This window comes from Pimephales promelas, chromosome 5 (genome assembly GCF_988280905.1).
Source record: "Pimephales promelas chromosome 5, fPimPro1.hap1.1, whole genome shotgun sequence".
Classification (NCBI taxonomy): domain Eukaryota; kingdom Metazoa; phylum Chordata; class Actinopteri; order Cypriniformes; family Leuciscidae; genus Pimephales; species Pimephales promelas.
This window is the reverse complement of record NC_142773.1, coordinates 7998543-8013696: the sequence shown is the minus strand read 5'-3', so window position 1 is coordinate 8013696 and position 15154 is coordinate 7998543. Positions and strand designations below refer to the sequence as shown.

The 15154-nt window shown below is 37.3% G+C and overlaps 1 protein-coding gene across 1 annotated transcript; it reads right to left on the bottom strand.

Annotated features, from left to right (window-relative positions):
* Positions 1-2436: 2436 nt before the first annotated feature.
* Positions 2437-15132, bottom strand: LOC148981350 (uncharacterized). Its single transcript, XM_089130897.1, has 6 exons — positions 14753-15132; positions 9190-9363; positions 6864-7037; positions 6285-6458; positions 5943-6104; positions 2437-5141 (listed from the first exon to the last, which is right to left on the bottom strand). The coding sequence occupies exons 1-6, from the start codon at positions 14791-14793 to the stop codon at positions 5126-5128; spliced, it is 741 nt and encodes a 246-aa protein (XP_088987023.1). The 5' UTR covers positions 14794-15132; the 3' UTR covers positions 2437-5125.
* Positions 15133-15154: the final 22 nt, after the last annotated feature.

Below are 15154 nucleotides of genomic sequence, written 5' to 3'. Positions count from 1 at the left end.
TTTTTAAATGTGCTTTATAAATAAACTATTTTCTATTCTATTCTATTCTATCAATTTATTTTTTAAGTTAGGAAGATAGCATGTATATTAACTCACCGGTCGTGGATGCAATAGTGTACCGATTGTCTTGCGAGTCGCCACTAACAGAGGGACGGTGACCCAGCACACCGTCCATCAAGTCGAACCATGGAAAAATCTGAACTCCGCTTTGTCCATTGTGCACTTTAATTGTACAATACTGTGCCCGCAACTTTTTTTTATTTTTGTCCAGAATTTGAAGCGTTGCTCGCTAGGGATGGGTATCGTTAAGGTTTTATCGGTATTACTACTCTTACCGATACCGCTTATCGATCCGGTACTTTAACGGTATTCTTATCGGTTCTTTTTGGTGTTTTTTATTATTTATTTATTTATTTATTTTAAGAATTAAGAACATAATTAAACTTTATATTTTGAAATGTAAAATAGAAAAAGCAAAACAAAGAAAAATATCTTTTTGTTATGCAGCAGTGTGCAGGCTTTTTTTGTTTATACAAAAAGGACACATAAGAAAAAAACAAGTACAAACACAAGAATACAATTAATCAAAGATACAAATTATATACAAAGTGCTTTAATTTCAGGAAGGTCTACTAACATATCTTTTCAGGTAATTGTTTCTGTCTGAAAAGAAACCTAATCAAATATAAAATAGCACTGTATAGTTTATCATAGATAGAATAATGCTTATTAAATCTAAAGTTACTCATTCAAAAGCTGTGAGTGATTTTCTCTGCCTTTTGTTGTTTGATTTGCATTAATGGCTGAATCGTCTGCAGGTTTAGGCTATTAGACCGCTGCCCCTTTAAGACCGAGTGCAGATAATGGGTACTGATGCACCATCATTTTCTCCCTATTATTTACGTCCATTTAAGACATAATTGTGTTTAAGTGAATAAACTGTGTTTAAGTGAATCTCAGAGCTGGTCATTTTGACATTTTTATGTATATTTGATAGTTAAGGACGCACGAAGCCCAAGTATAGGCTAATTTTCTGTTGCAGTCCGTTTCGGAGCGCGCACCGCGTCTCTTGCGCAGGTTTTTGTGTTTTTAATAGCCATCTTTTGATCTTGCACGAGTAGAAGACAGCATTTTGCAACAATCGCCGATCGTGCTGATTCTGACGGTTACGTTTGGGTTTAGGAAGAACTGACAGCGCTCCGCAGTGCTGTGAAGTGAAGGAAGTTAAGCTGGACAGATCGTCTCATTTTTTAACGGTTTTATCTCAAATATCTTCTTTTTATAATCTTTGGAAGCCGAAATACAAAATGTATTAGAATAATATCCCAGATCTAAAGTGTAACCACGTTGAATGTTTAGTTCTGTCCATTGTCAGTCACTCATTAAGCAGGGCTGTCGTGTTGCGCGTGCTGTGGATTTGCGTGAGAGATCGCTCTCTCTGTTCTCTCTCTCTTCTGAACTGCGAATTGCAAATTTGCATCACAGACAAATGGTTTAATTAAAATATAGTTTATATATAGAAATGGCTGGCGATATATACATGTTCAAGATAACGTCTTTATTGGAATAATAAATAGTAGCCCAACTTTCGTGTATTTAACGTTACTTAATTTCTCCAGTACCGACAGCAGAACCGATAACGTCCGAGCTTATCGATACAGCGGTCTTTCAAAATTCAGTACCGGGGCCCGTTTAATACCGGGTTTCGGTACCCATCCCTATTGCTCGCTGAATGTTTAGCTTAGAAAGTTCGGCATTGATGTATTTTGTAACGTCCTCGTTTCTTCACACGCCGTCAAATTGACGTTGTGCCCTTTCTTCTGCCCAAATGCTCAGAAGAGCTTTGGTATCTTCGACAGACCAGTACAGGCGATTCACCATTTCGAGCAGCGATTTTTTTGCATGGTATAAAAAAGTGAAATGTGCGTCTTGCTTCAGATCATAACGTTCCATAACACAGATAAACTCCGCCTTTTACCTTGAGCACGCCTCTAACCTGAGCTGGCCCCCTCTGGCCCAAGGTATTTGTAAGGAAGGACTTTCCTAAGACTGAATTTAGGAATTCGAAACTGCAGTAAAACAATAAAAACTCACTAATCTGAAAAAAAGAGATCAAAGGGACAGAGGGCACCACAAAACTGGCCCAACCTGATATCACCCCCCATTTTGTGGTTCTTGACTCACAAACCTCACAAATCTCACAAACCTCCTGCCTCCAGCTGTGTTATGCAAGGGCAAAATAAATACTTCTGGCGCGAGTGGTAAAATTGTTTAATTCCTACAGCAGCAGAACAGGCAGAACAAGAAAACAACGCCTGTTCTTCTGTTGTGGGAGATGCCCCAATAAAGATTGTGGATAACCATTGGCTTAATCCCCCAAGCTCAGGCACAACCACTTTGGTCACGAGAAAGGGTAAAACAAAGGCTGAATAAAGATTTGGGTGATAGGTGTTTATTGTTCTTTTGTTTGTGAATCTAAGGTTCACAAACTAATCTAAGGTTCTAATTTTATTACAATCATTGGAAATAGGAGAAAGATTGAGAACTTAGGAGAATCCTGTTCTTCTCCATGGGTGATGTCTTTTCAAAATATCTCCCCTCTCCCCCGAGACCAGGTGTTACCCCTTGGGGTATAGGAATTGACCCAAAACAAACTCTGAAAGCTATTGGTACAACCCTTTTGTTCTGGTCTGGGTATTTAAGGCTAGGTAACAGAGCAGTCTTGGGGGAACCTCTAACCAGGAAAACCCCCATACAGTACTGTGTCAGTGTTTTCCCGGTGGAAAGCACTCACACACTACTGTGTGTCTCTGTCAGGAATGCATTGCTTACTTTTAGAATCATCTTTGAGTAATTAATGTCATGTATTTACTATTTCTGAATTGGCTGTCAATTGCTTGGGTAATTGGCATGATACATTTTATCCTGACAAATAAATGTTACATCTTGATTTACTCTGGAGTATTCTGACATCATTATTTTAGTAAATTTTAGGCTGGTGCTACCGCAAATCTTGCAGGATAGGTCAAACTAAAGGCACAGATGTGAATGGAGCAGTAGGCACGTCCTCTGAAGACCTTTTGATTTCTGTCTATCACTGATTTAGCAAGTTGTATGGAAGTGGCTAAAATAAACTACATTCTTTGTACGTGTGAGCAGTAGGCAACCGACTTAAGAAGTATTAGTTAACCCTGCACCCTCTGACTAAATACAGAACTGACAAGGTTTGTGTCCATCGGGTCCATAATGAACGAATAATTGAAAGTGTAAGAAACACATCAAATCAAAGACAAATCAAAGATCTAAATTAAATTATAATCAATAGTTATGGTTATTTTCTAATAAGAAACACAATCTAAACTTGATCATCAGTAAAAATTGGAGTCAGATTAAGCGTGGAGCTAAAGCAATATTGAAACTAAATTCTAATAAATTAAATTAACTTCACTGGAGCGCTGAAAAGACATACACGCATTATCCCTTCGCCCAGCCATTGGATTCCGTCTTTGGGCCAATGGGTGGACCTTACATATTCGACGGGCTAGAAATCCTGGGCGTTGGCCCCGACTAAGCACCGATCAAGCCCCGGAAGTGACAGTGAAAACGCGACTGGCCCTGGCAAGCACTAGCACAGCTCGGCTCTGGCCCGGCAGTGGAAACGCGACTATTGACTGTTTGACTCTGCAGATGACGCATGGAAATCATTTAAAATGTTGTGTGCCCCGGTCCTGCTCCTTGGTCCTAGCTAGATCTTGGGTTTCGTTCCCAGATTTTTGTGTCCTGTTCTGTGAGCACCAACTAGGCTGAAGCGCAAGTGATCCCTTTTTATTTATAAAAAGTAGTTTCATTAATCGCTAAAGAACAATTCTCTTTACGAGAGAAAAACAACCTAAGCAATAACAACTTCTGCCTCTTGAAAGTGAATTCTGAACATTTTAAAGTAATTACAAAGTGTTTGTGTTATTCATGGATGAATGACTGAGTTAATAATATACAATTATTAATTATTATGAATATATAATAAAACCGTGATGAGGATGGCGTTCTTCACCAATGAGCAGATATAGCCAACATAGGTATTCGCACCGTCACCTGAACAGATCTTCTTCCCCTCTAAAGCAGTAACAGAAAGAGAAGCACAAGATCAGAGTTTACATCAAAGTAGGAAAGTGAGGAAAGTGTGGTTTTGTGCATTTTTTTTCCAGACGTCATCCCTCGCTGTGCAATCACGGAGCGAGGATCTGTGTTTCCGGCTTGTCTCATTATTTATCATATGGGCCACTTTAGGCTCACATTCAGATTACACATGAGTGCCACATCTTTGCATTAAAAGACCCACATGTGATTTAAAATATTTGGGCCATATTTGCCATTTTACATGTGGGCCACTTCAGGATCACACACATTTTGTCGGGGCCATAAGAAGGGCTGCAGTGCCGCATCATCGCCTGAAGTGGCCCACATCCGTCTGCTATCTGAGGAGCGAGTGAAACACACACAAATGCTGTTAACTGGGCAAAATGTTTAGTTGGTCTGTAGAGGAGAAGAGACTTCATCCACAGAACAAACACAATATACTGTACATCTGTGCATCAGCAACACACACACACACACACACACACACACACAAACTTAACTAACTTCATATACAATAAAACAATAAATATATTCTGTTTATAAAATGTTAGAGATTATGCAAATGTTTAAAAGTTTCATGTAAACTTTACTTGACAATCACATTGATGATTAGAAATATTTGAATAATTATGAGTTTAGTGTAAACATTATTATATTTGCAGGCCTGATAGTGAAGATTTCTGCTGACACTCATCTGAGCTTCTTCCTCTGTTCCACCTTTAATTACAACTAAACCATCATTTGGCTGAATAATAAACCAACATTAATCATTCAATATCACATGTTTCTAATACGCATGCTAACACACACGCTGCTTTATTTAATAGTGAAGTCTGAGTCTCTTCCACCTGTATGAAACACATTTACACATGTATTTCTCCTCATAGACAGCAGTGAGACTCTTCTGTGGATCGCCTGATGGTTTCTGCTCCTCTCATCTCCGTTTCACAGATTTGAACCTGGATGTAAATCCACTGACGTTTTATGATCAATCTTCATCTACACTGTAAAGTGGAAAAGAAGAGAAAACAATCAGTGTTCAGAGGAACAAAGTGCAAATTATTATATTTCAATTATTGTTTTTTGAGTAAAAAAGGTTAAATTGAATTCCTGTAATCAGATTAATTACTGACTTCACAAGATATTGGATAGAGATATTTGTGTTTTTAAATATAATAGATGTAAAGCCTGAATCATGTTCATGTGTGTCTGTGTGTGTCGGTGTGACTCCTATTGAGTCTCTGTAAAGGAGAAACTAATGAGTGTACGGCGTATGGAATAAACCACAGCGAGCAAATCCTAATGCTATATTGAGTTAAACACAAACCTTTAGTTAAAGCCGTTTGTCCTCTAGTTTAAACATGTTTGTAGGCTCTTAGTAAATAACTGAGAGTAAAGTAAGTGTAGAGTAGTGTGATGTGTTGCTTGTCACAGTAAAAACACACTAGAGACAGAGACATTGCTCATGTGAGCTGGACGCTGTGAGCTGAAGCTGAAACTGCACTGATTTTAGCAGGAGTGCAGCGTTTCCTACAATCTGACCAAGTCTGTTTCACACTCAAATGATTCACTTCTACTGACACAGTTCATAAAGCAGGTGTTGATGTATAAAGCTGTGACAGTGAGCTTTTCTTCTCTTTCCTCCTTTTTGTTCAACATTTCAATAACTTCACATTATGTTCTCACACAAACCCTTTGTTGCAACAAATCTTAATGATAATTTCCTTTCACGAATGTTTTAAAGTATTGTTCACATATCAGAGGTAAATGAAGATGTCTTTAATATCTCAGTGATGTTTCCTCACCTCAGGACACAGTTTGAGTCTCGTAGCTCGTCTCTGAGCCGCTGCTTTGAGTCTCCGATCTTACTGCCTCTCAGATCAAGCTCTTTTAAAAACTGCAGTGCTTTTGAGTTTGTCAAAGACTGAGTTAAAGAAGAAACATCTGTAATGCCACAGTACCGTAGACTAGAGAGACACAAACAGAGGAAGAGAGATTATCTTACAAACAAATCTTGAATGTGAAGAATTTTACACAGATATAATGTAAACTCAGACTCACTGTCAGATATTGAGTATAATGTGTTTTAGTTTAAACAGTTGAAGTGATTTTAAGCGTTTTGATTCTTGTATGTGAATGTGACTGACCTCAATCTCTCCAGTTTACAGTGTGAATCCTTCAGTACGGCACATAAGTGCTTCACTCCTGAGTTTCCTAGTTTATTCACGCTCAGGTCCAGCTCTCTCAGGTGTGACGGGTTTGATTTCAGAGCTGAAGTCAGGATGAGACTCTGTTTCTCTGTAATACTGCATCTATACAGACTGAAGACAGAGAAATAACAATAGTTCATATCTATGATGATCATCTTATTGAAGAGCTACAGCAGCATTTAGTTTCCAATAGTCTGTTTTAAAACCCAGTCACACTAGTTCTGTGCGTTGGAAGACACTGTTTCTTCTCTTTCATTTTTAAAAAGACGTCTCTCTTCTTTATTCTCTGTTGAAAAGGCAGATTTCTGTGTGTACACAATCAGTACATTGTATCATATGTTGGGAATTAAACAATTACTATCTACACTCTACAAACTAGATAAAAAACATAAAAATGTGAGCAACAGGGAAACCCAGAAAGTGCACTGCTATAACCAATGAAACATAAGCCCTGCTGTCTTCAAATAAATAAACTTCAGTCACACTGTAATTGATGTACAGTATAATGACACTAACTGTAGTTTCTCCAGCTTGAATTGTGGGTTCATCAGTAGATCACTGAGGTTTTTCACTCCAGAGTCTCCTAGTTTATTCACACTCAGGTTCAGCTCTCTCAGGTGTGACGGGTTTGATTTCAGAGCTGAAGTCACATCAGAACAACCTTCATCTGTCATATCACACCAGCTTAACCTACATTAACAGAGAGAGAGAGAGAGAGAGAGAGAATGAAGAAAATAAGAGACTCTTTATTCTGTAGTCACATCATCTTCATCAGCAAATAAAACAGACAGAGGAAGAGAGATCTTCATCTTTATTTCACCAGATCACAAAACACTAAGGTGAAAATGTTTGTACAAATATAATTGTGGCGAGCAGGACGAGGCAGAGGGACGTGAGAGATACGAGACCGGTGAGTCACGCAGGTGTCACTCATTATCAATCACGCCACCGGCCTTGTGCCGCTCTCTCACGACCCTCAGTCTCGTCCTGCTCGCCCAAATAACGTGAATGTGTTCTAGTTTAACCCTCATATGGTCTTAGTTTCCTGTTTACACTTAGTGCATTTGGGGTCTATAAGACCCCAAAGATGCATAGAGCTATTGTACAAAAAATATTAATTTTAATAATACAAATTATATATCATTTTCTTCAGTTACTTCTCATCTATATTTTTATGCTGTGTTTTGGGGGATATGAAGTACTTTTGTACCTATTTACTGCAGAATTCCTCAACTACAGCATTAGCATAAATATGAAATATTACATTTTTATGAAAAAAACACATTAATGATGATCAAATTTAAATATGAGTTGTTTCTGGATATTGATCTAGGTGTCTGATGCATATTTCTACCATCTGCTGGTTAGATGTTTTTTTGTAGATAATATAGTTTTAGCCAGAAAATGTAATTACCATATACTTCCAGCAGAGGCCCCATTAAGATCCATTCATTTCTCTAAATGTGACTTACTGCTCTTATAACAGCTTTTGTTATGAAAATATATATTTAAAAATTTAAATACATTAAATCAGTATTTTGTCAAAGTTTAGAATTATTTTTGTTGTTGTTCGAGGTATTTTTAAGTATCTTGTTATTGCAATAATGTTTTATAAATTTGCAGTAATCCCAAATAAATTTGCAATAATGCCACATAAGTTGCCAATAAAAGAAAATACTTAATTGCAATTACATATTATTTCAATAATAAAAATGCATCAAATGATTAACTTTAGAATAAGAAATTAATTTTTAAAAGGTAAATAAAAACAAAAAAACAAACAGCTATAGGTGGATAGGAATAGTAAAGAGTAAACACACCTGTGTGTCTGTGTGTGTTTGTGTGCGCACACATGCATGTGTGTGTGTAATCATGCTCATTCCACATTGTTTTTTTGCTCCAATGCCAGGCCTTCATTTTTATGTGAACATTTCTAGATTCATGCTGAAATTATTATTATTTCTTTTTTTGCCAATTTCAATAAAAAAGGGTCTCTTTTGCAGTCACACCTGTTTGTTTGTGTGTGTCTCTCTGTGTGTGTGATATGTGTGTAGTCATGTTCTTTTCACTTCATTTTCATTGCATTTGTGCTCTCATACCATACCTTCATTTGTGTGTGAAATTTTTTTAGATTTATGCAGAAATTATTGATTTTATTTCCCAATTTCTATAAAAATGCTCCCTATTGCAGTCAAACCTCTATCTCTGTGTGTATTTGTGTCTGTGCACATGAGTGTGTGATAATGTTCATTCCACATTGTATTAGTGGTCTAGTACCAGACCTTCATTTATGTGTGAGAATTTTCAGATTTATGCAGGAATTATTGATTTTATTTGCCAATTTCTATAAAACTGCTTTCTATTGTAGTCGCACTGGTGTGTGTGTGTTTATGTGCGTGTACACGTGTGTGTGTGTGCATGTTATCATATTTGTTCCACATTGAATTTGTGCTCTAGTACCAGGACTTCATTGCGGTATAGAAATTTTCTGATTCATTCTGGATTAAGTGATTTTTTTTTACAAATGAAAAATAAAAAACACATTTTTTTCGATTTTCTCATTCATTTCAATGTGGGGTCATATTGACCCCAAAGGTACTAAGTGTGATTTTTTTTTTTTTTACATACCTTTAGAATAACCGAATCAAGCCCAGTTTTTTTGTGTGTATAGATAGATAATGTAGAAAAAGTCACAAAATTTTATGCATCTGAGATTAAGGGAACCATGTTTATTTACTTCGGAAAAGTCGATTGGGGTCACATTGACCCCAAGGATAAAATGAGGTTTAAACAGTTAAAGTGATTTTAAGTATTTTGATTCTTGTATGTGAATGTGACTGACCTCAATCTCTCCAGTTTACAGTGTGAATCATTCAGTACGAAACATAAGTGCTTCACTCCTGTGTTTCCTAGATTATTCCCGCTCAGGTCCAGCTCTCTCAGGTGTGACGGGTTTGATTTCAGAGCTGAAGTCACATCAGAACAACCTTCATCTGTCATATCACAGCCGCTTAACCTACATTAGCAGAGAGAGAGAGAATTGAATTTGAATTTTAACCACCTTTTATTACAAATAACCTAATACTAATACATTCAATTCCTACCTACAAGAGTACAAAGAAACATCCACATTCAATATATCAAATATAAAACTCATTCCAAAATATGTGCAAACTGTAAACTCTCATTAATTATTTCACACAGAGCCCCCTTGTAACACCAAATCAATTCAAAAGACATAAGATCCCCCATAGCCTTATAAAACCGAAAATCAATTAAAATTCTGGATTTTACTTGGTTAAGAAACACACTCTGCAAATTAACACTTGAATTGCGTTCAATTCTTATTTTTCTAGTGTCATATTTTGCCTTCTTTGCTTGACCCAGTAAAAAATCCAATAATTGACAACGAAATCGACATCTCCGAATATATTTAAACCCACAAATGACCGTTTCCAAAGAAAAAGTTTCATCAAAACAACCAAATAAACTCTTTAAAACCTGAAACAATGGTAAAAGCCTGTTACAATGCATAAAAGCATGAAATATGTTCTCCTTCTGAAAACAAAAAGGACATTCATCGCTAGTTTCATGGTTTATGACTGAAACAAGTGCATTCACTGCAATCGCTCCATGAAGAATCCTCCACTGTAAGTCACCCACTTTCTTTTGCAAAGGTGACTTGTATAACGCTCGCCATTGCGGCTTGACATCCTCCCCTAGATGAAGGACAGAACGCCAAGGCGTATCAACTCTTTTATGCAAACATTTCTTATTCAGAGTTTTGACAGAGTTTTTGTACAAAAATTTTCCAGACACTGGATTAGGACCCATTAACATCAACAAGTTAGGTTGTAAAAAACACCTTCACAATCTTCAAAATCAGTCAACAGACACAAATCAGGAAAAGGGTCATTGCAATCTGGAGTAATTAACCCTTCAGTAAAATCTCCCAGCAATTTCACTTCTTCCGTTGTAAGTGCTGACTTCCATTCTCCAAGTAATTTGGCTGTAATGCGTTTCGATTTCAACCCCAACTATCTGACGACCACATCGACATTCTCAAAGTCCAGTCCAGACAGTTTAAATAACTGTCCAAGTGTCAAAACTCCGGCATTAAGAAGAATATCACAAATTGCAGGGAGTGTCTTTCCATTTGACAAGTCCAAGCGCGATCCATGAACCAGCGGTTCTTGTAGCAGCCAATGCAGAGAGGTCATAGAACTGGGTCTCTGCACCTTGAACAATTACCAAACTTTGAATAGATTCCGATAAAAAATGGGCAACTTAGACAAGTCCATCTTTTGTAGATTCAACCAAAACAAAGATCTCTCAAAGTCCAGACCTCTGAAATTTCGCAAAATGACACAAGCAGCATGTTTCCAGTTTGAGTCCACCGGCCCAGTCAACAGCCTTTGGGCAAACTGAAGCCTAAAGGCTGCTATTCTGCTCTGTATATGCATTAAACCATGTCCTCCTTCCTCTTTGGGTAAATACAGAACGGCTTTTAGCACCCAATGCATCTTGTCCCCAAAAAAAATCAACTAAAATAGATTGTAATCTTAGCAATAAATCTCGTGGAGGATCTACACAATAAAATCGATGCCATAGAGCAGATGCAATTAAATTATTTATAATCAACATTCGACCTTTATATGACATTTTACGGAGCAAAAATTTCCATTTGTTGAGACGACCTTTAAACTTCTCCACAATCCCTTCAAAGTTCTTTTTCATAAACATTTCATACCCTAAAAACACTCCCAAATATTGTAAGCCTTCTTTGGTCCAGGATAATCCTTCTGGAAGTGTTGGTTCCATATTGTCCCAACTTCCAACCAAAAATGCTTCGCTCTTGGACCAATTTACTTTTGTGGCAGAAATTTTTTGAAAATCTTTCAAGATCTCCAACAACACATTTACATCTCTCTGACCATTAATTAGAATGACAATGTCATCAGCATATGCCGATAACTTGAAAACATTTGTACAGCATGGAACACGTACTCCAGACACTTGTGCTCTTAATTTATTTAAAAGAGGCTCTATAGCCAAGGTATACAGCATTCCAGACAATGCACAGCCTTGCCTGATACCTCTAAACACTTTGAAAGGGGCACACAAATTTCCATTAATTTTTAAAATGCTTTCGACATCATTGTACAACACTTTAATCAAGGAAATAAAACCATTGCTAAAACCAAAGGCTGTTAAAACATTCCATAAATACAAGTGCTCTATTCTGTCAAAGGCCTTTTCTTGGTCAATTGACACAAGGCCAAAGTCCAGTTTTAAGTTTTTACCTATCTCTAAAATATCTCTAATAAAAGAAATATTGTGAAAAATTTGTCTCCCTGGAACATAATATGTCTGATCGGGATGAATAATTTGACTTAAAACTTCGCTTAATCTACTAGCCAGAACTTTAGAAAGTAATTTGTAATCTGTACACAGCAAGCTCACGGGTCTTTTATCTCATTTAAATCACCTTTCTTTGGCAATAATGTAAGAACACTTCTTCTACAACTCAAAGGTAGTTGTCCATTAATCAAACTTTCATTTATTACCTGCAATAAATCTGGGATCACCTCTGTCCAAAACGTCCTATAAAATTCAACTGGTAGCCCATCTATTCCAGGTACTTTACCTTCTTCCATACTTTGAAGTGCCTTTTCTAATTCCTCTAAAGTGACAGCTTTACTAAGATCAGCATTAACTTCTTCAGATACTTGAGGCAGATTTTCAAAAAAACTCTCATCCTGCATTTCATCAGGTGTTAATTCACTCTCATATAATTTTCCATAAAAACTAACTGCCCTGTTTCTGATTTCAAACGCATCTGACAAACTTCTCCAGTCTCAGAACGCAAAGTGTGTATAAACCTTTTTTGCCCATTTTTCTTCTCTAAATTAAAGAATAATTTAGAAGGTACTCTATATTCTGAAATCTTGACCTGACGAGAGCTCCTTGTGCAGTTACATCTAACAGGTCATTTAAAAAATTCTTTTTCTCCTTAAAACTCTTAATAATAGTTGACTCTCCAGTGACTTCAGCAAGTTCTTGCAATTCTTTTTCTAACATTTCAATTGCACCTTTTCTTTCTCTTGTGGCATTAAGGGTATAATATTGACATAACTGTCTCACTTGTGTTTTCGCAAAATCCCACCACTGCTGTACAGATTGAAAGGAAGACTTTTTTGATCTAAAATCAATCCAAAAATCTTTAAAAATACCTCTAAAAAAAGATCACATAACAGATTATTATTCAAGTGCCAATAAGCACTTTTTGGCTTAATAGACCCCACTGTCACATCACATTTTACTAGACTATGGTCAGAAAAACCAACTGGGATGATAGAACACCCCCTAAAAAAATTAAGTTGGTGTTTATATCCATAGAATCTATCCAACCTCGCTAGAGATATCAAATTATCTTGAACATGCGTCCAAGTATACTGCCTTTGCCCAAAATGAAAATTTTTCCACACATCAGCAATCTCATTGGACTTCATCAATTCAATAAGTCTCTTTCGTGATGGCATATGGGGCTCTACATGATTCCTGTCTGTTAGGTCCTCCGTACAATTAAAATCCCCCACTAAAATTAAAACATCCTCTGTGTTACAATTTGCTAATACATGACTCAACGTATCTAAAAAGCACATTCTTTCGATTGCTCTGGTAGGAACATACACAGAAATAAATACAAAAAAAACTATTCTCAAACTGGGCCCTGACTTTTAGCAGTCTACCCTTTAAAATCTCTTCAACTTGATATGAACAAGGAACAAAACTCTTGGAAAATAAAATAGCAACACCTCCACTGGTGGAACTCAAATGACTTAAAATAGACAATCCATCAAACTCTCTTGCCCAGTCACTCTCATTTATCTCATCACTATGAGTCTCTTGAGCAAATAAGACATTCACTTTTTTCTGTCTAATTGTTTCAAAAAGACCAAACCGCTTTTTACCTTCTCTTGCCCCATTCACATTCAGAGAAGCAATACATATCTCTGCCATAAATGAGGAAAGAAAAAGTGTTTTTCATTTTTCATTACAACTATTGGACTCAGGTTGGGCATTAAGCTTAGCAAGTATTTTCTTCAGACGATATATTTCTTGATTATTAAAACACCCTTCACTCCTATATATTCTTACTTTATCAATGAACTGCAGTACATCAGGAAAAAAAACTCTTCGATACGAACTTTTCTCACATTCTTAGTTGCCTTCAAAAAAGATTTAATGTCATCCGATTCCGAACTATAACTCCTATTCGAAAAACCACTTAGCGGCAAACTACACTCCACACTGCACTCCGAGAAATCACTTTCACTTTCTGTGTCCGTTTGGCTTAAATCGCAAGCCAATCCTTTTTTTGCTTTCTGATCTGAAGGATGTGTTCTAGCCTTCGCTTCAGTGGCGTTTTAAAAGCACACTTGTCCGACTCGGGCTCCATCTCACTTTCAAGATTAACAGAAGGTTTGCTTACCGTGTCTACCACACAGTCTCTATTCTCCACCTCCTTATCTTCACCCACAGTAACCACCATTTCTTCATCCTCCTCAGAACGATCCGCCCGCTGTGCATCCACTGTCGCTGTGACAGTTGCCGGCGCCGCTATTATCACTGAACTCGGTCCAGGCACCTCATCATCTGCGACTATCGCAGCGACATTCTGATCCACATTTACTATGTTTCCATCTTCCAAAACCTGTGAAGGTCTCTCATTACTCTTATCCTGTCTACCTGGACAAATCATATGCCCCATTTCACCACAATTAAAACACTTCATGATGTTTGTGGTGGCAAAAAATACGTAATAAAAATCCTTGTGATGAAAATTAAAGGACAAATCCAGTTCCTCAATGTTATCTTGTAGGATCATTTAAACATAACGCCTAAAAGACACTACATGTTTTAAGAGAGGAGACTTAGTGCCAATCGGAATCATCTTTATAGGTAAGACTGTTTTTCCACAACGGGCAAGCAATCCGATCAACACTTCATTTGGGATAAATGGTGGCACATTCGATAAAGTAACCTTTTTTACTTTACCGCTTTGTACTAGCTTATTTGCTAAATCTACTATTTTCACAAATACAACAACAGCGCTGACGCTGATACAATATTCTCATGTCCGACCGCTTCTCCCACCGCTAAACTGCATCCCTCCACACCAGCACCTGAATCTATTTTTACACCATGTTGCCTTGTCAAAGAAATGAAACTTTCACCGCTGCCTGGGGTAGCCATGCTCCCAACACGTGGGAGCCGACACCCCTTCTGACACAACACTCACTTCCCTACTTCACAACTTAAATCTACAAAAAACAAAACCCAACAACTAACCAAAAAAAAAGAATAAATAAATAAGATAGAGAAGTATAGACCACTCGTACCTCACAGCAGCCAAACGCTCGCTCACACTCGCTCTGCCCATTCACTCGCACATGCTCACAGAGAGAGAGAGAGAGAATGAATGAAGAAAATAAGAGACTCTTTATTCTGTAAAGTCACATCATCTTCATCAGCAAATAAAACAGACAGAGGAAGAGAGATCATCTTTATTTCACCACATCACACGTTTGTACAAATATAATTGTGGCGAGCAGGACGAGGCAGAGGGATGTGAGAGATCCGAGACCGGTGAGTTGTGCAGGTGTCTCTCTTTATCAATCACGACCCCTCGCCCTCGTCCTGCTCGCCACAATAATGTGAATGTGTTCTAGTTTAAACAGTTGAAGTGATTTTAAGTATTTTGATTCTTGTATGTGAACGTGACTGACCTCAATCTCTCCAGT